At 38.6% G+C, this 27,196-nt stretch overlaps 1 protein-coding gene across 3 annotated transcripts in view; it reads left to right on the top strand.

Moving 5' to 3' along the window:
* LOC307117044 (cadherin-18) overlaps window positions 1-27,196 on the top strand; it is a 234,164-nt gene that overhangs the window by 144,061 nt on the left and 62,907 nt on the right. For all 3 annotated transcript variants that reach the window (XM_079801713.1, XM_079801711.1, XM_079801712.1), the window contains 3 exons: window positions 7,089-7,208; window positions 23,452-23,619; window positions 26,458-26,645. In XM_079801713.1, coding sequence (XP_079657839.1) covers window positions 7,089-7,208; window positions 23,452-23,619; window positions 26,458-26,645 — 476 coding nt within the window. The remainder of the gene's footprint in view (window positions 1-7,088; window positions 7,209-23,451; window positions 23,620-26,457; window positions 26,646-27,196) is intronic.

Genomic DNA, 27,196 nt, shown 5'->3' with positions numbered 1-27,196 from the left:
CGGAAAAAAATGGCGGCAACTGACGCCAGCCGGTCCTTTATTACGCTGCATTCACACAGGTTGTGGGCGTTAATGCTTGATGGAGGGCGTGGCTGAAGCTTGGTGCGACCGTCATAGTGACAACAGCCAATCATATTACTTGCCGCGTCTGCTCTAGGGTTGCATGAACGCAATTGGCTAGTGACTGCTCTAGGGTATTTGCATAGGGCGATCTGATTGGATGACGCCTGCGTTGGCGCTTGAAAAGTTGAGAAATCACAGGGTGCGGATCCACTTGTCTGTGCGATACTTCTGTCGCGCTGCACTCCACTAACGCTTGGCTGAAGCTTCGTGCTGATGCGACTGTCATAGTGACAACAGCCAATCACACGTCTGCTCTGGGGTTGCATGAACGCAATTGGCTAGCGTCTGCTCTAGGGTATTTGCATAGGGCAATTTGATTGGATGAAGCCTGCATTGGCGCTTGAAAAGTTGAGAAATCTTCAACTTCTGCCGCTTGCAATGCGAGTCAAGCAACGCGATGGAACCCACAATTCAGTTCAGCAACGCATGACGTCACCCATTCAGAGTAAATGAGAAGCGTTAACGCTGACGCCCCGTATGGGTGCAGCGCATGGGTGACGTCAAGCGACTTAAATGCGCCCGCAAAGCATCCCGGGAAGGCGTCAAATGCAGCGCGATGACCATCTTTATTCAAATTAATCCATTGAACGCGACGTGACTAGAAGTAGAGCACATGGAGACTGGGGGAAGTCTCTCGCGGGTATAAAACATTCCCCGCTGGCTCAAAAGCACTCTCATAGCGGGAAACCTGAGAAACGCCCATCAACGTACAAATGAGGGGAAGCGTCGCAACACTGGATCTGTATTGTCAAACTTCTGCCTCTTGCAACGCAAGTGAAGCGACGTGACGGATCCCACAATTCAGTTTGGCAACGCATGACGTCACCCATTCAAAGTAAATGAGAAGCGCCGACGCCCCATGTGAATGCAGCGTTAGAACAGACCAGAAGTGCAGCGCTTTGCCCAGACAGCGTCAAACCTCCGCTTTCAACACGTAGGTAACTTAAACTCAAAAGAAATAAATGTTAACACAATATACCACTAATAACTAGAAAGTGTGCTCCCAACCTAGTCATGTATGGCAGGGGTTCTCAACCCTGGTCCTCGAGGCCCACTGTCCTACAGACTTTGGCTCCAACCTTGATCAAACTCACCTGCCTGTAGCTTTCTAGTAATCCTGAAGAGCTTAATTAGCTGTTTCAGAATAAATGTAAACAAACAAAAGAGATGTGTGGCCACGTCATTGGCCATCGCAGTTAACAACAGAGCCCAAACTATAAGACTATTTATTTTTACATATAATAATCTACACCCAAATACATTGTGTGTAAACATGTAAACTTCATATAAGGCAGTTTTTGCATTAAAGGGGGGGTGAAATGCTGTTTCATGCATACTGAGTTTTTTTACACTGTTAAAGACTTGGATCCCCATCCTAAACATGGACAAAGTTTTTAAAAAGACGTTTTAAGGAGTATTTATCTGCCAAAACAAGTTTCGGAAAGTTTTTTTTGAGTATGTGTCTATCTGACGTCAGCCACGGCGGAATGTCCTTGTACGGGCCGTACGGGCTCTTCTCCCGGAAGGGCGCGCGTGAACGACCAGAGGGCGCGCGTAACGTGCTTTGCTCGGATATAGGGAAGCGGCTGTGCTGAAGTCACAGGACTTCACAAAATCAACAATGTCACCAAAGAAGTGTGTTTTTGGTTGTCAGGGCAAGACAACTCTGTTCAGCTTCCGAAAAAACCCAGCGTTAATGGGACAGTGGATGGAGTTTGTTTTTCCGGAGCAGCAACGGAGTTGTGCAAGTGTTTTTGTTTGTTCCCTGCATTTTGGCGAAGATCGGTTTATAAACAAGGCCCGTCTCAACTCCGGATTTGTAGCTCGTCTAAAGCTGAAAGATGGAGCGGTCCCAGCAATTTAAGGTTCACGGTCATGCGTTGGAAGAAGGCGGTGAGTAAAACTGCTTCAAATGTCTTTGATTTATTAGCTATCGGCGTGTAAGTGCACCTCAAGTAAACAACATGACGTGCAAAACCGTTCCGCTTGCTACTGCTAGCTTTAAGTCCTTATAAACAGGGTTTATGTCCTCATATGTCCATGAGTAAAATGTTGTAAAAATGACAAATGAAGCAAATGTTGTAAAAATCGCGCATGACAAGCCGTTAAGCGAATATATACAATTACAGTAACGTTACATACCACATAGAGACGTCCTGCTGTAGTCGTTGCTGCTGCTGCTCTTGTTCAATTTCAGCCTCCGGATCAGATTCTGGATCATATATGTGTGATAGTCATGGTTTATTTAGGATAACGTTTTCTTTTCCACGATAGCTTTCAGACGCGTGCTCTTGGCTGTTTAGCTCCGCCCACACGATACGCCTCCAGCCGCTCGTTTTTTTTCCGGAAAGACTCGGTACAGCATATCTTTCTTTTATAAATATGATAAAACTGCAATACTACTGTATAGGTACTCAAGATTGACATGAGATTGACAGAAACTGAAAATTCTAAATGTACTTATAAAATTATGTTTTCACTCCAATTCGTTGTTGAAGTGTCTGTCATTTTCATGACAGATTTATTTAAACATACATTAAATAATCAAGACATCACTAACAGGTTAAGTAAAATATAATGAATAGGCTAAAATAGTGCATATATTTAGCGAGAGAGTTCATTTCTCTAGCGAACTAACCAGCTGCACTTAAAAAGTGTAAGGATTTTTCGATATTTTAACAGGAAAACAAGCCAGAAAATGTGCACCAAAGCCAGCATAAACCGGCCTGGAAATTCATGCTGGTGTAAGCTGGTCTTTTTCAGCAGGGGTACCTAATAAAGTGACTGCTGAGTGTGTATAGTCATGTTAAACAGCAGAACATCAGTATTGACTTTTAAATATTACCCAGCTTCCCGTTTAGCAGCCGCTGCTTGCGTTGCAGTTTTACTATGATTTATTTTTATGGGTAAAATTTTGATTGGGAGTTTGTAAAAAAATAAAAAACTCAATATCTTTATTAGTGGTGCAGAAATATTACTCCCTCCACACACACACACACACACACACACACACACACACTGTTCATCTGCTGGCCATCGGAGACAAGCTCATCTGAAAATTCTAGACAAGCTGTTTCAGCAACTTTCCAGCTGCTGCTAGACTCTGATAGAAATGTTTTTACTGAAGCTGAGAGCTGGATACAGCACAGAGAAGGATAAGATAACTCATTTTGACCCACTGAAGCTTCAGGATTAGAACCAAAATTACACTTATCGGAAGCTGTAACAGTAATTGCGGCTATCAGGTCTTTATGCTGTTGAACTATGCAGAAACCAGTGAACGTTGTCTCTCTCGTGTGCATTACGCTGAGTGATGACCGTAATTGAAAAGCTTTTGAAAGTCTTTGTGGGAGAACACAGCTTTTCGACTTTACTCCGGCTGGGTCTCGCCACAAGAGAACACAGAAAATCCGTCTTGTGGTCATGTTTTTCGATACAGTTACTTTAACATCTTTAAAACAAGACTTTAGTTCAGTGCAGGGCTCCAGACAAAAAAAAAACAATTAAGCACAATTAAAAACAATTAACAATTAAAACAATTAAAATTAACAATTAAAAAAAATTGTATTGGCTCCTATAAGGGAAAAAAATAGGCAGCATTTTTTTTTTTTTTTTAAAGTGCCACAAAAAAAGTTTACATTTTGTCATGTGTTGTCACATTTGCCCTCATTTACAGCATCAGCATTTTCATCCATCCTGTGGATGTCCTGGGAACTTAAAGTAGGAGCTGAATTGCTTTTCCAACTTGAAAACTACATAACAGTCACAAAAAATCATTCTTTACTCAGAATCTGAACCAGTGTCACAGAACATAATGTCAGCATCACCTGGCCAATGAGTATAGTTTGGTGAAAGGCAGATACATAGTTTGATAAAGTGGGTGAAAGGCAGCTCTTCACATGCAATTATATGGGCGGTGTTTCATTTCATTTTTAGCTCCTTCCATTCCTTCTCATGTAGACACAGGTTAAGTGTATATAGTGCATGAATCGTGATATAGTGATATGCACTGCATATATTTAGCAAAATGCTTTTTTCTATAGCTAATTTTCTAGGTGACTAAAGAGTTTATGAGCACTGAATGTTTTTTTCGGAGGTAAATTTAACGTTACATGATATATAGGCTACAATGTCTTTCCAAGGTCGAAATGATGATTGGGCGATCTGTCAGGCCACATTAAAGAGCGCCAAAACAACATTTATTGCTTGTATTTCGTGATAAAATTAACAAACCCATTAAAAATCACATATTTGCTTCTTTATAACACCTAAGATCAAACGTCTCCAGGCAGCAGGCGTCACACGCATATCTTTTGGAGTTGTGAGAAAATTCAGCCATTTTGGGATGATGTAGAGGTAGTTATGTCTGAAGTGTTTGGATATAAAATATCTAGAACCTCTTTGTTTTTACTTATGGGAAATATTAAAGGCATAGTACCTGAATGTGATCAATAAGATTCTTCTTGCGGCTTGAAAAAAGACTAGGAATTGGCTTAGAGATACTACTTTGAACTGTAAACAGTGATTTGGAATTATTGAAGAAGTCCTGGTTATGGAAGAACTTGCATATCGTCGCTGCCCGATGAAACTCACGTATGTCCAAAACGGTTACTTTTCAGGAAGTGAATAAAACACTGTATTTCAAAAGCAGTTGAATGTAGCGTTGTCATACTTGGTACGGCATCTGTACATGTAACCATATTCTTGCCAGTGTAATGATATAATCCACATTTGACCAAAATTGAGTTTAAATGGACATACGTGCATATTTTACAGTAACGGTGGTCGATACGCGTTCTTCCGATCATTAATTAGAATGGCCAAGTCGCGTTTCATATTGACAGAGGAATACGCTCAGTTTATTAAATAGCCTACGTCTTAGTTTATTAAATACGCTTAGTTTATTTAATATTAATTATAAATGTATTAAATGTCTCTTGCAAACTATGAAGGAACAATGAAATACACTGACATGGTAATGCTAGACAGATACTTTGTTTGTACAGTCCTACCGTAATTTTGTCACTCCTAGACGTACATCTGGCGTCAGGGGGGAAACATTTACCTCGATGAAGGAAAGTCATTGTCTCACCAGGCTATGTTTCTCGAGACCGGCGAGATGCTTCCACAGGGCGGGAGATACGCGGCGTGATTGACAGCTTTGACACCAAATGGATATACGTGAAAATCAGATGACATGATTTCACAACTTTTCATTGGCCATTTAGATATGTGAAGCATACTGTATACGGAAATGAACCTGGACATTCAATCCGTCGAAAAATCTCAAAATCTGCAAAATGGACATACGTGGTTTTCATCGGACAGCGACTATATGTTCTAAAGATGAAAAAAAGTGCTTTAGTGCTTTTTGGCTTTGTTGTTCTGTTTTTGTTTATTTATTTATTATGCAGCTCATTATGCAACTCATTATGTGGGCTATTATGTTCTTTTGTCCTCTCAGATGATACAAATCTTACAAAAATCTTACAAATTTTAAATCAGTGTATTGTTTTATGTGAATGAGTAGGCTCAATGATTCTCACATCAGTTTAAAGCAAAAACTCTTGGCAAATACACACTTGAGTCAAAAGTCTTGTGGACACATCTATTTTGTGTTTTGAGGCCTTAATTTTAAAGCTATTTTTTTTTTTTTTTTCAAAATCATGCGTAAACATTTTTCTCTCAAAAATACAAGCATGTACATACATGTTGCTCACATATTATGGTAGCCCAGTTTGTGCTGAATACAGTGTAATTACACTTTTGGCATTAATATGTTTGTAAGCAACTGAAAAAAGCACAAATGTAAGAGCATGTCAAAACTTCTAAAGGGCCCCAAAACAGACTCCCTAGGGGTTAACAAAATGCATGTTAATTTATAATGGTTATTTTTGGTTTATTTTCACAGTGCATTCTGGGATTGCTGTCTCTCATACTGTATGTCTATGAGTTCTTTAAACACTCCCTGTTTTGTTTAGGAAAAGAGCAAATATCTTACGCAGTTTTAATTCTCAAGTAATCGTCTCAATACAACATTTTCTTCAGGAAATCAAAATGAAACATTTGTGATTTATATGGCGTTAGCTTTTAGACCAAATTATTTTTTTAATTTATTTTATTTACTTTATTTTATTATTACATTTTTTATTATTTTTTCATGTTTATTTCATGTTTTATTATAATTTTTTGTTTTATTGTAGTGTATTTTTTATTTTTTTGTCCTGCCAAAACTTCAATACGATACAAAAACACAGAACAAAAAGAGAGAGAGAGAGAGAGAGAGAGAGAGAGAGAGAGAGAGAGAGAGAGAGAGAGAGAGAGAGAGAGAGTTTAACACTACAAGGAGACTGAGATGAATAAAAAATGAAATTCAAGATTCTGCCTCCATAATCCTATTTTACGCCTCAGCCCTCAAAACTGCATTAAATGTTTTGTGGTGTTTGCAGTAAGTCAGCACCAGACAATGCAGATGGATGGATTGAACCTGGTGAGCTGTGATGAAAGTGAGCAAGAACAAGTGCAGATGAGAAATGTGACCCGAGCCAGGGAAGGAATGAGAGATCTTCAGTCAGCTGGAGGGGGGAAAAAAGAATGCTTGAAAGACAAACTGTAAGCGGATGTCTGAAATGAGCAAAGACAGAGCAGGGAATGAGAGGGCTTAAAAGACACGGAGAGAGATTACAAAGCACACAACTGCATTTCCTGCCTGTCTTTAATCTTTGTTGACTTAGTATGAGCAGAAACAGTGGAGAAACTCTCCTGGCGTTGAGGGATTTATTTTAGGTCTACATGAAGACAATGTGATGGTGATTAAGGAATACATTTGGACACTTCACTTGTGTTTTGTTTAATTATATATTTTTTGTTTTCTCACACTTTGTACTTCCACACAAACACATTAAGTACAATCATTGCACCATTCAAACACATCCACCAATGCGTTATTCTCTCTTTTTCTGCAGGTACATCAGTTTTTCAAGTCACAGCAACAGACGCAGATGACCCTACGTATGGAAACAGTGCGCGGGTGGTGTACAGCGTTTTGCACGGACAGCCATATTTCTCCGTCGACCCCAAAACTGGTAAATTCATGACTTATGTTCTTTGTGTCCGTGAAGGTGAATTAAAGCACAGCGCTTTGATAGCCTGAAGGTTCAGAGCTGCTGGTATATTTTGTCTAGTAGGTGTACAATTAAAAAGTACACACAGGAAACGTGCCTTACCTTTTCACATCTGTGAAGTTCGTTCATCAGAAAACAGCTGTGAGCAATGCAATACACCACCGGCACCTTTTACAGTGCAGAAATAGAGCTCGACATGCATGCGGTATTGTTTGGATCGTGGCTCTATAATGGAGAGCATCCCTGGAGAATGAGGTGGAGAGAACATTGTGTAAAGGCTTTCAGGGATAAAGACAGACGGTAGGAGAGAGAAAGAGATTTGAAGTGCCTTAAGATGGATTTGGTGTTCATTAGAGGTGGACATTGTTTGAAGGTTTTTACAAGGATCCATTAAATGTTAATAGAGGCACAGTTTGTGTTTGTCTCAAGGAGGAAAAAAGGCAGAAGGAAATAAATAGGATGGAAAGATAGAAAGTAGACAGAAGAAAAGTGGAAGGAAGGATGGCAAGAGATAGGGAAGGAGGGAGGGAAGGATGAAAGGAAGGATAAGGATAGAAAGAAATGAGAGGAGAACGGAATAATGGAAAGAAAGAAATAATTAATTAATGAAAAGTAAAACTGAAAAAAAAAAAAGAAAAGTGAAAAATTGGAAGGAATAAAAAGCAAAGGGAAAATTCAGCTTTGTCATCACATGAATTCATTATAAAAGTCCTTGGTGAGCAGTGTCCTAACTTCACACGCCGTGATACGATTCCAGCGATAAGAGACGCGACTACTAGATGCGACAAATCAATCAAAAACCACAGCCAATCAGTACAGCGTCACCAGAGATTAATCTTGACGGCACGCACAAGGAAATGTATAAGTACACAGTGGTGGGCTGTCAGGGCCTTCTCTGCTGGCCCTGTCAAAATCAAAAATATATATATATTTTCATAATTAAATTAAATTAATGTGTCTGAACATGTCTAAATTCAATTACTGTCCATTTCATAATAGGGCTGCAACAAACGATTATTTTGATAATCAATTAATCTAACGATCATTAGAACGATTAATCGACTACTCAACGATTATTGTCATTGCCATCGTCGACTAATCGGAACGTTTTTAACGATTATTCTGCTTTTCAAGTAGTTAAAACATTGAGTTATACATAGTCTAACTATAATATAAAAAAGAAAATCACTTCAGCTTTTGAAACTGTTGTTTTAATTAACTTTTAGCCAACTAAACAAGTAATTCTCTTTAAGTTCTCCGATTTATGTCCAACTCAAATCACACACAAATGCTCTCTAAGCATTGTTTAAATATGTTCTCTTTCGATTGAAAAATAAATAAATAAACAAAAATGAATCAGCTGCATTACAGACAAAAAATTAGTTTGAATGTAAACATCTCTTGGCAACAGTATTAAGAGCTTCATTTGTAAAACAAGTGTTCAGTTTACATGAAAAGTAGTAACAACTGTGAGAGGGGTGAATTTTTTTATAACTCATTCGCTTACATTATATAAAGCCTTAAAGCTCTCCATAATTAAGGGCGTGGCCACTTTGAGTGACAGGTGGATTGCCGTTTGTCTGCTGTCTGTTAGTCATCGCGTCACCTCAGCTCCAGCCACGTCCCGCCTCTGTGCCCATTTTCTGTTATCCGGGAGTGACGCGCTGCCAAGATGGCAACAGTCTATTTTACAGTCTATTGTCTGCACCAGGCGTGAGTGGCACGACGCGACAAAAAAAAAAATATATATATATAATATATAGCCTATATAATTTTGCAATCAGTGTAATGTCTAAGAGTGTCTTTTTGGGTGCATGTATATTCATCCAAGAATCCTGAAAAAATTGTTTCCTCGAAAATATGAAGCAGCACAACTGTTTTCAACAATATTCAGAAATCTGAAGGATCATATGACGCTGAAGAATGTGAAAATTGCCATCACATGAATTCATTATAAATCATTCAAATAGAAAAATGTTATATTAAATTGAAATATTTCACAATATTACTGTGTTCACTGTATTTTTAATAAATAAACGCAGCCTTGGTGAGCATAAGAGACTTAGACTTTGAGCTGTTTTAACTGAAAGCAAATAACACTGGCATATCTAGCAAATAACACTGGCATATCTTAAAATATGGGGTAATTTAAAAGAATTAATCTCTACAAAAGGGAGCCCCAGCTGAAAAAGATTATAAAGGGAACATAGTGCCGCTGTCCATGGTGCTGAAATGCTACCCAACCGTTGTGCCTTTATCATATTTTCTGGTGCTGTCCGTGGTTCTGAAACACCCCACAATTTGCTACCCCTTGCACACACTCAAGCACCACCAATGCATCCCAACATATTCATGGTCACAGTACACTGCTTATTTTGAGAAATGTTGCCAGAAATGCTTCAAAGTTTTTGATTAAAATCTCTAGACACCTCGCAGCCTTCAACCAAACATGCGTCCATCAGCGCTGACAGACTAGTGCTCTGATTATACAGTCCATCCAGATTTGTGAACATTTGGCCTTTAGTAAAGACGAATTCAGCAGTTTACAAGGGAACCATGAAGAGTTTTGTTTCGGACAGTTGTCAAGAGCACGCAGGAATATCAATGACTTCGGTAAGCGTTTTTAGAGATGAAATGCTTAATGGAATTGTGGCGAGAGACAGTATCAGTGTTGCCAGACTAAGTTCATTTTAGATGGTGTTCAAAGACTTAATGCATTGAGACAGGAGACATGAAAACCGATTCAAGGGGATTGTGTGAGAAAGAAAAAAAGATAAAGATTGACTTAATCTTGCTTTACTGCATTGTCTGTTATTGATACTTCACTTTCAATCTCTCACAAACTACCTTTCGGGACATTTAATACTGAAGACACAAATATCCCATTTGGAGATGTTTAACATTAATATGCTGAGAGATGTCAGCGCATATTGTGAGTACTTCAAAGTCGAAAAGTTTCAAAATAGGCCTACATATTTTGTGCATGATTCATCTGTGCAAGTTATTTTAAAGAAATGCCTAGTTTTATTAAAGTGAAATATAAATAAATAATACATTTTAAATATGTATGTTTTATTTATATAAATTATTATATATTATATTAGTTATATTTCTAGGTAGTTTGTGCAAGTATAAATATTATAATATGTATACTCGTATACAACTACGTAGCGAAAATAAAAAGGTGAGACAGTAGATTGAGGTAGTATTCTGATGTGTGTATCAAGAGCACTGAGGCTGAATCCATGACCCAGTGCTGTAGGTGTATATGCAGATTCTGCCTTGTATTTAAAGGTAATGCAATGTTTTATGCATGACACCCTAGGTCATGTTAGCAAGACATTTGTATTCTTTCATATCTCACCCCATAATCTGCATCTTGTTAATATACTCTGACAGACAGCGAAGGAGGGTTGCGTTTAATATAGATTCTTCCTTGGTGTTTCCTGCTGTCAACAGCTGTACCAGGTGTTGATTCTCTAAGTTTGTGGGACTTCTCTCTTTATGATTTTCTTTAATCATCACAGGCATGGTGTTGAAACTCTTTTATTCTGTCAGTAAAACCCAACAGCCATAGACACTTTTGTTTTAAAAAATGATTAAACATCGACCTCTGTTGAGCTGTCTTTTCACACTGAACCTCAAAAGGCATATCAATTAATTTTTATTTAAGTAAGTGTTTCTTACAACACAATTGGACATGATTAAATGTGTGCTTCTCATTTGACCCCACAAAATATCTTCATATAAAGGGTAATTTCTGTCATGCAAAACACTTTGAACGCTGTAATTAAAACACTATTTGAATTTGAATAACCTGTAATACATCTTAATAATTTGTCAACATTTACTCAAAAACAAAAAAGGTTTGGGCCTATAAGTTTATTAATATTAGTATTTTTGGTGTTGTATTTGTGTTTCTACAAAAATATGTATCTTGTGCTCACCAAGGTTGGATTTATTGGATAAAAAATAGAGTTTATATATTTTAAAATGTAATTTATTCCTGTGATCAAAGCTGAATTTTCAGCATCATTACGCCAGTCTTCAGTGTCACATGATCCTTCAGAAATCCTAATTCTAATGCACTGATTTGCTGCTCAAGAAACCATGGGACATACATTTTTCCAGAATTCAGAGTTTAAAATTATTTGAAATCTTTTAACGTAAACATTTATAATGTTTGATCAATTTAATTGGTCCTTGCTGAATAAATAAATGTATATGATACTACATTTTTATTAGTGCTGTCAAATCGATTAATCACGATTAATCGCATCCAAAATAAAAGTTTGTGTTTCCATAATATATGTGTGTGTACTGTTTATAATTATTATGTAGGCTATATATAAATACACACACACATGCATGTATATATTTATAACAGCGCTCAAAGCCTCACATTTTAAAAATTTCAGTACCGACTGTCGCGGTCGGTACTTTTGACAACACTAGTATATACATTCAAATATTTCTTAAATATATACATGAATGAGTGAGTGTGTATTTATGTATACATAATAATTATACACAGTACACACACATATATTTTGGAAACACAAACTTCTTTTTTGTACGTGATTAATCCCGATTAATCGATTTGAATGCACTCATTTTTTGTTTGCACAGTTTTATCCAAATTATGAAAGCATATTTTATGGTTGCATGAAAGTTTTAGCCCAATGTGTGAATGATTCGCAGGTTAAGAGAGCTGATCATTGTTTTCTGTGTACAAAACTTTTGACATCCAATTAGAAAACTGACAATTAGAAAGTCAAACACTGCTCATTTCCACCTAATGTGCACTCAAAGCTGCAGGCAAGCTCAAATCATCGCTTGGAAATGAGATGCTATCACCTTCCGCCCTTTAATGTGCTATTGAATGGCTTCACTGGTAATTGGCGGTTAAATTCCTTCTCTCAGGATGTCAGAGAACACAAATATAGGCGACAAGTGGGATTAAAAACTTTAGATAAAGCACCCTAGGAGACAGAGGAGAAGCCCGAATGAATCAATCCAACTGAGAGAGCGCTGGTCAATAGTCAATCTTGCTTTGATTATATGGTAAGCGCAGTCGTATTGTTTTGAGCTGGATGAGATGATTGTGGTCATTAGGTCAGCAGATGCACCCAGAAAGAATAACAAAGGACATGTCATTTAGGAGGAGAATGCTATAGTAGTAATATACAGTTTAATTTGTATCTGGTGGTGGTTACAAAGGCACCGTAAACAGATTAATGCTACGGTTATGGATTTGTGCTCAGCCTTCTGCTCCATTACAATAAATAGTGGTTAACTAAAGGCAATGGCTTTATTTATTTATTTGGTTAATTTCCAGTTGAAACAGAGGGGATATTAATGTCAGGTGTTGGGATTTATTCTGCTCATATACACTAGCAGTTAACAAGCACAGGCATTCTTCCTTTAATAATTAACTAGATGAAAAGAGTGGTGTTTGATAGTGCAAAAGTTGCCATCATGATGCTAGGGTGTTGTCGGTATTGTAATGTGGTTCTAAAATGTTCTAGATGTCCTGGTTGGTCTCGATATGGCTTGGGTTCCTTAATCAAGTTTATGGGTTTTTCCTACCCACCAGTTTAATCCACCAGTTGACTTTTTATTTGTCTATTTATAAGTATGTTTGCTAAGAAAGTAACAGCATACACTACTGTTCGAAAGGTTGGGGACAGAAATACATTTTTGAAGGAAAATAGAAAATGAAATAGTTCATTCAGCAAGGATGCATTAAATTGATCAAAAGTGACAGTAAAGATATTTATAATGTTACAAAAGTTTTCTATTTCAAATCACTGCTGTTCTTTTGAACTCTCTATTCATCAAACAATCCTGAAAAAAACATGGTTTCCACAAAGCATTAAATGGATAGTTCACCCAAAAATGAAAAATCATTCACTCACCCTCATGTCATTCCAAACCCATCAGACTTTCGTTCATCTTCGGAACACAAATGAAGATCTTTTTGATGAAATCTGAGCCAGTTCTGTGGTCTCCATTGACAGCTACGCAATTACCATTTTGATGCTTCAAAAACTTCATAAAGAGATCGAAAAACGAATCTATATGAATTGATTTTAGACATAACCGATTTATATGATGAACAGATTGAATTTAGCCTTTTATTGACACATAAACATTGATCTGCGAACATAAACGTAAACTCAACCAAACCTGCTTGACATAAGAGAACAAAGCTCATTGGTTCTTGCTGAAGCTCAAACGTGCTGCGTAACACGAGAATGAACCTCATTGGTTCTTGCTGAAGCTCAAACGTGCTGCGTAACACGAGAATGAACCTCATTGGTTCTTGCAGAAGCTCAAACGTGCAGCGTAACACGAGAATGAACCTCATTGGTTCTTGCTGAAGCTCAAACGTGCTGCGTAACACGAGAATGAACCTCATTGGTTCTTGCAGAAGCTCAAACGTGCAGCGTAACACGAGAATGAATCTCATTGGTTCTTGCTGAAGCTCAAACGTGCTGCGTAACACGAGAATGAATCTCATTGGTTCTTGCAGAAGCTCAAACGTGCTGCGTAACACGAGAATGAATCTCATTGGTTCTTGCAGAAGCTCAAACGTGCTGCATAACACGAGAATGAACCTCATTGGTTCTTGCAGAAGCTCAAACGTGCTGCGTAACACGAGAATGAATCTCATTGGTTCTTGCTGAAGCTCAAACGTGCTGCGTAACACGAGAAAGAATCTCATTGGTTCTTGCAGAAGCTCAAACGTGCTGCGTAACACGAGAAAGAATCTCATTGGTTCTTGCAGAAGCTCAAACGTGCTGCGTAACACGAGAATGAATCTCATTGTTTCTTGCAGAAGCTCAAACGTGCTGCGTAACACGAGAATGAATCTCATTGGTTCTTGTGGAAGCTCAAACGTGCTGCGTAACATGAGAATGAACCTCATTGGTTCTTGCTGAAGCTCAAACGTGCTGCATAACACGAGAATGAACCTCATTGGTTCTTGCAGAAGCTCAAACGTGCTGCGTAACACGAGAATTAACCTCATTGGTTCTTGCAGAAGCTCAAACGTGCTGCGTAACACGAGAATTAACCTCATTGGTTCTTGCAGAAGCTCAAACGTGCTGCGCAACACGAGAATGAATCTCATTGGTTCTTGCTGAAGCTCAAACGTGCTGCATAACACGAGAAGGAACCTGATGAAAATTCTGATTTTTAAATTACATTTGAAATATATTAAAATAGAAACTATATTTTTAATTGTAATGATATTTCACAAGAGCTATTACTGTTTTTACTGTATTTTTGAACAATTAGATGCAGCCCTGGTGAGCATAAGAGACTAAAAGAATCAAGCTGTGCAATTTGACGCATCATTAATGTCTACAAACAAGGTTTGTTCAAATCACTAACCCTAACCGAACAATAGTAATGGCGATGTTTTTTTTCTTGGCGAGAAATGCTAATGATAGTCACAAACTTGGCAAGTTTGCATCATCCCTGTTGATTTATGATTTGAAACTGAACATATTCTTTAGAAATAAAGAAAGCGTTGTTCTGTGAAGTCACCTCATTATCAGCTGGTGGCAGTGCAGAGACCCAACATGTCCCACTCGCTGGCACACGTAAAGAAAGACGGTAAGCTTTGTTAATAAGTGAGGTTGAATCTTCGTCTTCCCCTTTTTCTTGTTAAAGGGTTCCAGGGAGTAATCAGAATTCCTCAATTCAGAGGCCTCGATGATGGGCAAAGTGTAGGAACCTCTCTCTCTCTCTGCTCTCATACGCACACACATACTCAAACACATAAGTAGGCTAATTTCTCTGCTGATCAGGGAGTCTGGAGGGCTTTAGCGTGTGAGTTTAGAGCTTCTCTGACACAGATCAGGGAGACTCTAAAAGGAAGGATTAGTGCAACTTCCTGTTCTGATCAAATTAGAAAAGCATGCCAGTTTGTCAAGGCTTTCCCCAGCCGCTAATGCTTTCCAACATCTTACCATCCTCTCTTGTGCTATTTTTACCTCGAGAGAAAAAAAGGTCACATATTTATCACAATATAATATACAATGCAGTAACTCTTTGAATCGAGTGCAGCATTTTCTTTTTTAATCGAGATTGTAAGATCCCCAGGTCTTGCTGACTAAAGTGTCGTTCACACAGGGCTGTTTTTGAAGCCAACATGAAATCATAATTAAACTTCGGTGCATGTTTTTTAACTGAAACTATATTTTATCAAATATATACCTCTGAAACTGTCCTTTTCAGCTAACGCCACCAGTCCCACCGGCCTCTATTTCTCTATTTTGGGTACGTAACACCCACTCTTCACCATCTAATCAGATCCTGATGGACAAAAATAAAGGGCAGTTTTATTTTAGTATTATTTATATTGGGTACTATTAAAGTATTTATTCTTATTTACAATTATTTATTTTATTATTAAATTAAACATTTATTTTCAATATTCATAATTAGCCAACTCACACACACACACACACACACATAATCGTGATTCATGATTAATCAATTTGACAGAACTAATATTGCATCTAAAAAAGTTTGTTTACACACACACAGAGAGACACACACACACACACACACATGAGCTGTCAAATCCGCATGTTACAAAAGTTTTGGTTACACTTTATTTCGATAGTCCACTTTAAACATTCTACTAACTATAAGTAACTTTGCAACTACATGTCAACTAACTGTCATTAGAGTATTAGTTGACTGTCAGTTGACTGGTAGGTTATGGTTAGGTGTTAGGGTTTGGGTTGGTAGAATAAGTTGAATTGTAGTTGCCAAGTTACTTATAGTCAGTAGAAATTCTGTCGGGGGACCAACAAAATAAAGTTTTAGTAAATATTAAGCAGACTACAAATACCGGTACTCTAATGACAGATAGTTGGCATGTAGTTGCAAAGTTACTTATAGTAAGTAGAATGTCAAAATAAAGTGTTACCTATTATTTAGTATATATTTATATTTAATTGGTTGCCAAGGAAAGCTTTATTTCACAAAATAAAAACTTTAAAATAAGTTTAGTTATCATTGACACTTCCCTCGTGTTGTTCCAAACCTGTGTGACTTTTTTTCTTCCGTGGACATCAAAAGAAGATACTTTTGAACAGTGTTTCAACTGTTTTTGTCTGTATTAGAAAGTCAGTGGTGTTTAAAACAGCATTGGAGAACATTGACTTTCATTAAATGGACCAAAAATACTGAGTCATTCTTCAAAACATCAGAAGAAAGTAAGTCATGAACCCATCCGGCTACAGAAATAAACTGCACAATGTCCTGTGTGAACGGCCCTTTGCGCTCAACCAGGTCAAAGGTAATTTCCCATAATCCCCTTTACTCTCCTAGATTGACCTTCTCTATAAGCCTGTGGAAACCTTGGGAGCGAGAGGGAATAAGACGAAGCGATAGGAGATTACAGACAGAAGGGGTGCGGGAGAGACCAGTAAAAGGCTTAAAACTGTTTTGCTCCTTCATCTAACCCTGGGTCAGACTTGCCACTTGTTCCTCGACGGCTGTGTGGAATTGGCTTATCTGGTTTCCATAGAGACCTCGGGCTGGTTCTTCTGAGCAAAGGAAGAATGCTGTGGGGTTCTCAATGCTGCAGGTCTAAAGTGGGCTTTGATGGAAGGACGGATGGGATTTCATTAGGGTTTTCATTTTTGGGGGCTTCCTGGAAGCTTTCTTGAACATCATAATAACAAATACTAGACTCTCCCTCATTTACAGCAAGCCTGTTTCATATTTCCTCAAGAGCACTTACCAATCCCACACAATAAAGTTGAGTGATAGCTGCAGAGAGACACTCCCTCACCCCTGACGAATGAAGAAAAGGTCACAACATTAGTCTTTGTGTTGTTTTAATGGAGTGAATGGCTGTGTGCCAGAGACTTGTGTTGCCTTAGGAGCCTAGGTTAAGTAATGCTGCAGCTCGGGTAATATCTCTGCTACGCCGCTGGGCTCGAGCGTTGGCAGGCTAGAAATGGAGTTATGGCATTAAAGCAGGAGAAATGGATGGAAGATTCATTTTGGAAAGTTTACAAACCTCCCTTTGTACCATTGTGCTGGGCTTTTGTTTGCTGAGATGCATTCTGGGAAATCTTCCAACCTAGAGTACGCTTGCGGTACGTATTAGGAGATGTTTTGGATGCGTTTACGACATCCTTTTTTAATGCCTCTTCTCATTTGTAAATGATGAGGTCCCAGAACAAGGACTGGTGACAGATCCAACAGGTTTGAGGGGGTGGAACGGGGACGGGACCCCTTGGATTGGGATGTGGGAGATGAATGATGAAACTTAAATGGTAGAGTGCATTCAACACCGGCAATGCAGCTAAAAATGCTAGTGCACTACACTGCAAGTGCCAATTGTTCTGGGTGAGATCCAGGGTTATCGTTGACTAAAATTAAAAACATGTTTTTTTTTAAACTGTGGCTAGTGGTTTACCAAAATTACTAGCCACTCAGCATTTTCACCAGGATGCACTATGGGAAGAAGGCAAGCCGGTGGAGGCAGTGTGATGCTTTGGGCAATGTTCTGCTGAGAAACCTTGGGTCCTGCCATCCTGTTGGATGTTACTTTTACACATACCACCTACCTAAGCATTGTTGCAGACCATGTTCACCCTTTCATGGAAACGGTATTCCCTTGTGGCTGTGGCTCTTTCAGCAGATAATGAACCCTGCCACAAAGCAAAAATGGTTCAGGAATGGTTTGAGGAGCACAACAATGAGTTTGAGGTGTTGGATTGGCCTCCTAATTCCCCAGATCTTAATCCAATCGAGCATCTGTGGGATGTGCTGAACAAACAAGTTCGATCCATGGAGGCCCCACCTTGCAACTTACTGGACTTAAAGGATCTGCTGCTAACATCTTGGTGCCAGATACCACAGCACACATTCAGAGGTCTAGTGGAGTCCATGCCTCAGCGGGTCAGGGCTGTTTTGGCAGCAAAAGGGGGACCAACACAATATTAGGATGTTATGCCTGATAGCTGTACACTCAAAGAAAATGGTGCTATATGCCACTAAAAGTGGTTCTTGGCTTGTAATCATAGGGGAACCACTTTTGGTGCTATATAACACCATATCTTAACAGATTCTGTATATGGTAGCGGTGCTATATAGCACCTTAGTCATCCCAAAGAACCGCTGAAGAACCACTGAAGTCTTGGAGACGTTGCCGCAGTTCTTCTTGATTTAAGGGGCGGTCACACTGCACTTTTTGTTCCAGTGACTTCCATTCAAACGCATGCAATTTATCCGACCGGAAACAGAAGCTCATGCAAAAAGTTTTGTATTGAACTGCGTTCCAGAGTTAAAGTTTAGTGAACTCTGACCAACGAATTCGCATCGCGTAAAGACGAGTGACCAGTAGTTGATCGATATGTGACTCTTGGCTGAATTAAAAGAATGATATATTTCTTGAATTCATGTTTATAAAAAAGACTGCCGAGCATCACGACCGTTGCAGCATCTGAAGACATTTTGCATGCTCAATGTCTAGTGTGACCGTGGCAGTTTTTTCTGTTTCTTCATGTAATCCCAGATGGACTCGATGATGGTGAGATCAGATCTCTGTGTGGAACATATCGGCTATTGTCAGACTCCTTGTGCATACAAAAATCTCACCGGATTATTACAATTAATGGCAAAAGGAATGTTTTACTAAACTTAAACTTCCCACTGACACACTACAGCAAAATATATAACCATATTTTTTTTGTGAAAATACTAACATGCCTGAGACTTTTACACAGTACTGTATATATATTATATGTGAAAGTTCAATTGTGATTCAATTCAATTTTTTTTTCTTCGTATCCTACAATGCGCAGCAATGCCCTTGCAACCACTGAAAAAACACCCTTGCATAGTGGTGGTCAGTTTTTCTGTAAAAACCCAATAAGAAAGTTCAATTGTATGGCTGTTCTCTTGGGTATTTTTGGAACAGTACAAGATATTCTGGTCTGTCTCTAGAGCATTCTGCAGGCTTTTGCCCTGCTCTCGCTATGACAGGTGACAGTGGTCAACCTCACTTGCCCTGCATGTTAATATTGTTGCCTCCAGTCACTCGTGCCTTGACCCGCATCTAACGTTGTAACCTGCCCACGGACAGCTAATCCTGAGCCTGTCAACCCGACACTCTTCGCACGAGCAGAACAGGCCGTCAGGGTATATGAGCACAGAACGCTGGCGTCATCATCATTTCTTGTTTATTCTAGTTCTTTATTATCATGAGAGAAATGAAACAAAACGAGTATTTAAAAAAGATTCGGGATGATTTCAGTCAATAACGGAGAAAACCGACGGTTATTTATGGTCTACGCAAGACCACTTTTCAGTGTAATAATGACAAATCAATATTTTCTCTCGGTTTCCACTTCATAAATTAAAGTGAAAAATGAATCAGTCAATTATGGGAATGCAAACGGCATGCTCAATTCCTGTTTAGAGTCGGTCTGGAGCCTGACTCAAACACCCAGCCTGTTTATTCATGAGTCTGTAATCTGTTCTTTAATGGCTTGCGTGTATTGACTGTGTGTCACAGTCGAACCCCTCTATCAGAGGAAGCCGCAGGCTACCGATGCTATTGTTTTCAAGCAAATATAAAGCAGGATTGGATTGTCTGATAACACTTTCATTTTGTAAAGAGCGATTGTTCCTGTCGTTCCTCCTTGACTGAACATCCCTCAAATCTGACACAAATAAAATTTTACATTCTGAACATATTTTGCCAGTCTGGAGAAGTTTCTGTGGTTGTCGGGATGTAATCACAGAAAAAAAATTACGACATAGGTAATAATAAGAAATGTTTCTTGAGCATCAATTCAGCATATTAGAATGATTTCTGAAGGATCGTGTGACACTGAAGACTGGAGTGTTTCAGCTTTGCCACCACAGGAATAAATTATAGTTTAGGATATTTTAACTCTTTCCCCCCATTGACAGAAATGTAAGGCTTTCCGTGTTTTCACTGTTATAAGGTAGGGGCGCTATGACACATCTTCTGAAAGAGTACTGAATATCCTGATCAAAACACAGGTGAAGAAGAAACAGAAACATGCGATAGCATACAGTGGCCCTTTCCCAAATGGCACACTTCATATGCACTTTCGGTCTTGTGGACTTACAATGGCTGCCGCGTATCCGTTGGGTGTCCCATTTGTCATTTTAGGTCTCAGAAGGGTGCTCGCGAGTGCCCCCTTTTTATCGGTTGATATGCACCCTCGATGCGCACTTCTACCGAGCCCGCACCGGTGCGGGTTCCGCAGCGGACTTCTTCCCGACAGTCAAAGCAGTGGTATGTCATGAAAGTGCGGGCCCGTAGGAAGACTACAAGGGTTTAGGGTGCCATTTGGGACAGGGCCAGTATGTAAGCAGATGCATATGCAAAATAACGCGATCATCAATGATCAAGCAGACAGAGACAGTGTAATACCATAACATTCTCAAGTTTATCAATGAAGAAGGTTCATAGATACAGAAAAATCATCCACGATCTCCAGGCCATCCAATCTCAAAATATCAGTAATCCGTTGATTCTGGTGCTTTTGTTTTTCATCCAAAATGGTCACTTCCTGGAAGGTGATGTCAGTTGGAACTGCTTTTGTCAGCTGAAGGGAATTTTATTAAATACTAAATAATGGAATCTGATAGGGATGACACCAAATTTCCATAAGACTACCTACCCTTTTGAAAAAAACAGCATATGCTGGTTAGGTATGTTTTGAAGCATGGCAGCTGGTTTAAGCTGGTCCTTAGCTGGTCATGAGCTGGTTTAAGATGGTCAAATGCTGGTCCTAACAAACTAGCTCCAGCTTAAACCAGGGTATACTAATATGTAGTTCTGGATTTTCCAGCAACTGCGTTTTTGTGATTCCCATCTGACTGCGGGTTTGATCATCGGTGAGGACTTTAAGTCTGTGACACAGTACAAAGGTGAAAAGGAGAGGGAGGGAGATTCGAGTAAGAGAAAGAAAGGCATTGTGAGACACAAAAGAGTTAGAGGAAAGGAACTGACAGACATTGTGTGACACATTGTGTGAAGCAGTAGTGATTCAGAGACATGTTTGGAAGGGTCTCTCAGGGTGAGTCAGTGGATTGACACTCAACTGCTTCCTGGAATTACTTTTGACTTAAATCTAAATGTTAGGTGATTCAAAAATGTATGTACTTAAATAATAGACAATGCAGAAAAATGTAAATAACAACATTGGGTCTCGTTCACTAATAATTTCATAGATTATTCGTATTTTTACCCACATTAGAACACATTTGTACACACATTAATTTGTTCTTAAACTCGTTCTAACGTTAAGCGACCGTGTGCCCGAGGTTGGTAATTTGCATAAAACACACCCAAACCATGTCTATATAAGGGCTTCCTACTGTCTGCAAACATAATGCTCTATAAAGACGCTCTTCCGCCTGAGAGCACCCGTGGCAAGATCCTCGAGCAATGCCAAGTGTGCCATCCTCAAAATAAATGAATAAACACCTTTAAAAACAGACCCAGATTACAGTCCTCTGATTAGCCAGATGTACAAACACGAATCTGCAGGTCTCGTTTACCATACTGTATGTATTTAAAATGTATATATGATTAAATATATTTTATGTATAAAATTTAATCTTTACATGTGTGGCCACCAAGAATATGTGGTTTTTGCATAATTATGATTGTTGTTCCTAAAAAAAAATTGTACATTTAGAATAAATATTAGAAAGAAAGTTATTGATGAATCATGATTTGTTCATGAAAATGGTTTGTGAATGAGAGCCGATAACTGCGATATTCTCTGTAGTGGAAGCATCATATAAATTCCACTGTGGCATAATGTTGCTCCTGGGCAGCAAACACATTTAAGCAATTCCTCATAACACACAAATAATTGATGTGACTCTAAATGCAAAAACAAATGTGAGTCATATTTTTTGATGGGTGAAAAATCTATTTTTTTTCCTGAGCTCAGGTCTCTAGAGCAATATGCGTGACCTCCACATTCTGCCCCAAAATGCCAAGAAAACATTTTAAAATGTTTGCCAGCAAGCAGTGTTACTTTTGTTAATTTTGTCATTCCTTTTGTTATTAACCATTTTTGTCATTTTACATGCATTATGTACAAAGTGAAACAAATGATTTGTTAACATTGTTCAGTAGTTTAACAGAAAAATATCAACTGTTAGAAGAAATTTTGGTCGCACTTTACTATCAAAAAATAAGAACAATGTACTTATTGTGTTCATATTGCAAAACACTTTTGCTGCCATTGAGGTGGTATACGGGTATGGTTAGGGACAGGTTTGGTGCTATGAGTACGTTTAAGGGTCGGTTAAGGTGTAAGGGAAGAGTCCATAGTGGTTAAAGACACCTAATATAAAGTGGGACCAACATGTTTTTTTTTTTTTTTAACTAGTAGATTGATAGTTTGGCCTCAGATATGGGCCTGATTTACTGTCATCTATTTTGACTTGGGCTAGGAAGCAATCATTTAACAATCTAAAACACCCTAGCAACACGCAGCAGTGAAAAGAAATCAATGTTACCATACAGCGGTACCCTACAGGAGTGCATATTAGTACCTAAATGGTACATATTTGAAAGGGTACCGCCCCAGTGACAGATGTGGTACCATTTTTTCTGAGAGCATAGAATCAACAGAATTGTCCATTTGCATGTCATTGTTGAGTTGTGTATGATTGAAGACTATGGTTCAGTTCACCAGGGCTTCAAGGTTATGTTGTCATTTGAATGATAGTGAACGGCATACAGAAACTGACCTTGGCAGGGAAAAGACCTTCAGACACAATAGCGCTTACCTGTTTTATTTTAACAAGTCTTACAAAGTCACACTCCATCACCTCTGCATTCAATTATTTTGATTCACTCAAGAAGTATAAATATGAATCATCAATGTATAATTGTTCACATGTTTGTTTGTTTTTGGCAGACATTGAAATTGAACATTGTGTGAGATGATCACCTGTGTAAATGAGGATGCAATCAAGTTTTGAAATGATACAAACATTTAAGGAAAATAATTCTGTAAAGTCACTATTTATTTTAACATTTCTTACATCATATTGGTAAAGGACTGTAACACGTAGTTGCTTGTGGCTTACCACTTTATTAACCCTTGAGTTTATACAAATTATATGCGTGAGCCACCATATGTTTTTGTGTGTGTATATTTTGCAGGTATCATCAGAACAGCCCTGGCAGACATGGATCGAGAGGCGAGAGAATATTACTCGGTGGTGATTCAAGCCAAAGACATGGCAGGGCAGGTGGGGGGGCTGTCGGGCTCCACCACGGTCAACATCACGCTAACTGACATCAACGACAACCCACCAAAGTTCCCTCAGAGTGAGTAGTAATATCCTCCACAGTGAAAACCAAAGAAAGTGGCAATATTTTGCTGTAGAAGGATATCAGCAGATGTTGGTTCAAAGACCTAGTGAGAAACCTAGTGAGGCAAGACCATCATAAGGCTCTTCACAGCATTGCTGCCTATGTACAGCGTTCCAAATCTGTCACTTATGGATTTCTCTAGAGTGCAACAGTGCCCGGCCACTTTTTCAGTGGCGTTGGTTCCGTAAGTATTTTTCTATCAGGACCACTATCATCAAATATTGGATTGCCGTTATGCTTCTGTTCTGGGAGACTAGCATGGATAAGAGCAGGAGAAGAGCTCAGGGTAAACAGAACAGAACCAACATAATGTATAGCAGATATCATTAATATGCAAAAAAAAAATTTTATTTAGTCTGATTCAAGGAGAATCAGAATGCCAAATCCTGACTGACGAGAGGAGGAGCTGGGGATGGAGGAGGGTAAATGAGCTCTGGAGAACGCGATGGCTGCTGATAACACTGAAGGAGCTTATATATGTATGGTGTGATAGACATCATATTGCTATAGGCAGATGTATATCAGCTGACAGTCAGCTGACGCGAGCTTGACTAACGTGACCTGCCAGAACTAACGCTACGCATAATTTTCCTATTCATTTCTTCCATAGGGATTTAAAAAAAGTCTTTGTTAAAGCCATGAACCAAGCCAATCAGCTATACGAGGTGGATCATAACATTACAAACTTTGATTTGAAGTAAAACAAATAAATACAAGGCTGTGTACTTAACCGCTTTAGTGATAGAAAGTACTACAATCCCATGAAGCATTGTGATCAGCAAGTATTTTGAGAGCGTAGGGAGACTGACTCGATTATGTCATTTGGGGTGCTTCATATGAGTGGGAGGAGCTAACGAGATCTTTTGGTGGGTGTTTCAACACTGATTGGTGGAATTTTCTGTACAGCATGATGGGTATTGTAGTTTTTCGCCATGAATTCTGCTGTTAAACACTATTATTTTTAAACTCAGTTTAAGTAATGAATTTGAATTTGTTCTTAACCTCGTTCTAACGATAAAAAAATGTACTCAAGTACTGTAACGAAAGTATTTGTAGTTACTTTCCACCTCTGGCGTAGAATCAACAGAATTGTCCATTTGAGTCTGAATTTGTGTGTGCATGTCATTGTTGAGTTGTGTATGATTGAAGACTACAGTTCAGTTCAAGCATTGTGATCAGCAAGAATTTTGAGAGCGTAGGGGGACTGACTCGATTATGTCATTTGGGGTGCTTCATGCAAGTGGGCGGAGCTGACGAGATCTTTTGGCGGGTGTTTCAACACTGATTGGGGGAATTTTTGTACAGCATTAAGGGTAATATCGTTTTTCACCATAAATTCAGCTGTTAAATATTATTTGTTTAAACAATCAGTTTAAATAATGAATTTGAATTTGTTCTTAAACTCGTTCTAACGTTAAGCGACCGTGTGCCTGAGGAAGGTAATTTGCATGAAACGCACCCAAACCATGTCTATATAAGGGCTTCCTACTGTCTGCAAACATAATGCTCTATAAAGACGCACTTCCGGAGAGCAAATCTGCATCTTTATTCAGAGGAACCTCGCAGCTGAAGCAATAATGCACTTTTTCTTACTCTTTTACCATACTGTATGTAAGTATATACAGTATATATAAACAAGGTATGGCTAACAACCTCAAAAGAAGCAAATACTATCGATTACCAACCTCGTAGTTCACTGTCTTTAAATGTTTATACGTTATCATTAAGAATCCATTTCCCTATGGAGAAATTGAATGGATTTTGTGAGATGTTGAAGGACTTCTTGATTGTTATGCTTTAGATCTTGGCAAAAATAACCGAAATAGCTTGACCTCGCTTTTCTCCGATTCTTCATCTTCTGGAAATATCCTCATTACTGTTTGAAGGTTAGCCATACAGTATGCTATTTTTTTATTTATTTTTTTCACTTTTTTTCTCTCTCTCTCAATGTAGATTTTTTTTCAGACATTCATAAGAAACGTTTCCTTTGTTTTCCCAAGGGCTTCTTATAGATGCTAAATAATTAGGTGTTAGAAATGGAAATATACCTTATATACTGTAGGTGCAGTCTTACCATCAGATGACTCATATAAATTGTGCATTGTGGTGTAATTTTTTATCATTAATTAGCATGAAGAATATAGAGGCAGGAACACTGTGTTTTATTGTGTAAGCATCCAATTATGAGTCTTGGATCTTGAGTTTTTGCTGTCTTATTTTTATCCACAGAAACAGAGCACAACAGCGGGGTTCTGGAAGTAAAATACCATTAATTACCTGGAAACATGAGTTTTTAAGGATAATGTCTAAACCTTTTAAAGACTGACTATGTCTTCCGTTATCGCACTTCTGTAAAAGCCACAAGTCAACTTCATTAAAAAGAAACAAAAAAGTGTATTTTCCATATTCTGAATGTGTGAATTGCTATACTACCCGTAATCCTGAAATAACATCCACCAATCACAGACGTTGCTGTTACCACGGATCAACGTTTGTAATGCTGTGATTAATCTCAGAGCTTTTAAAATCCCCCAAATACTTCTGGAACCATGAGCGTTGGAAAAGTGGACCATGACGTTGCACTCTGTTGCGTTCAGCTTTTATAATCAGGCAGTTTGGGAATGTGGCTGTGGTTGTTTATGGGGCATGACAGCGATGTTGAAATACTTCTAGAATAGCTCAACGTGGCTTGTTCGGAGGCACAGTCGGAAAGAGGCATCATGATAGATACGCTTCAAAAATGCCATCCAGCCAATCGAACAAACCACCATGCGGGCTTTTGTGTGTCTGCAGAGAATTACCAGGTGTTTGTCCCAGAGTCGGCACAGGTGGGGAAGCCAGTGGGGAAGATCAAAGCCAACGATGAGGACATCGGAATCAATGCAGAGATCAAATACAGCATCCTGAACCCCGAGGGGGCCGGAATGTTCTCCATCTCCACAGACAAAGACACTAGAGAGGGTGTTATCACGCTGAGAAAGGTATTGCTGTCATTTTCATTGGTGTTTACTAAGGCAAGCATCACTACTATTATTTCTCATTCTAGTGTTGCAGTGTTTTCTGAACCCTTACTAATAAGCGGCTGTTTTTTCAACCATGGACACTTTTGGGCTTGCAGGCTTTTAGAAAGTAAACTCTGTTAGAATGCTTTACTAACAATCTTCACCAGTGAACTGTTACCAGCTAAACATTGATTATACTAAGAAATAATCTTAGAATGATTACTAAAGGATCATGTGACACTAGAGACTGAAGAAATCGCCTAGCTGCGGAAAATTCGGCTTTGCATCACAGAAATAAATTACATTTTAAAATATATTACAACAGAACCCAATCAATAATATTTCGCAGTATTACTGTTTTACTGTATTTTTGATCAAATAAATGCAGCCTTGCAGAGACTACATTTAAAAAAACATTAAAAACCGTTATTGTATGCTAAAGATGATTTCATAATAAGCCTTTTATGTACAGTATACTAAATACACAATGAAAGTAAATATCCATACTTGTTTGTATAATTATACAAAAT

The sequence above is a fragment of the Gobio gobio genome, assembly GCF_949357685.1.
Source record: "Gobio gobio genome assembly, chromosome: 20".
Taxonomy (NCBI): domain Eukaryota; kingdom Metazoa; phylum Chordata; class Actinopteri; order Cypriniformes; family Gobionidae; genus Gobio; species Gobio gobio.
This window is presented reverse-complemented; position numbering and strand designations above follow the sequence as displayed.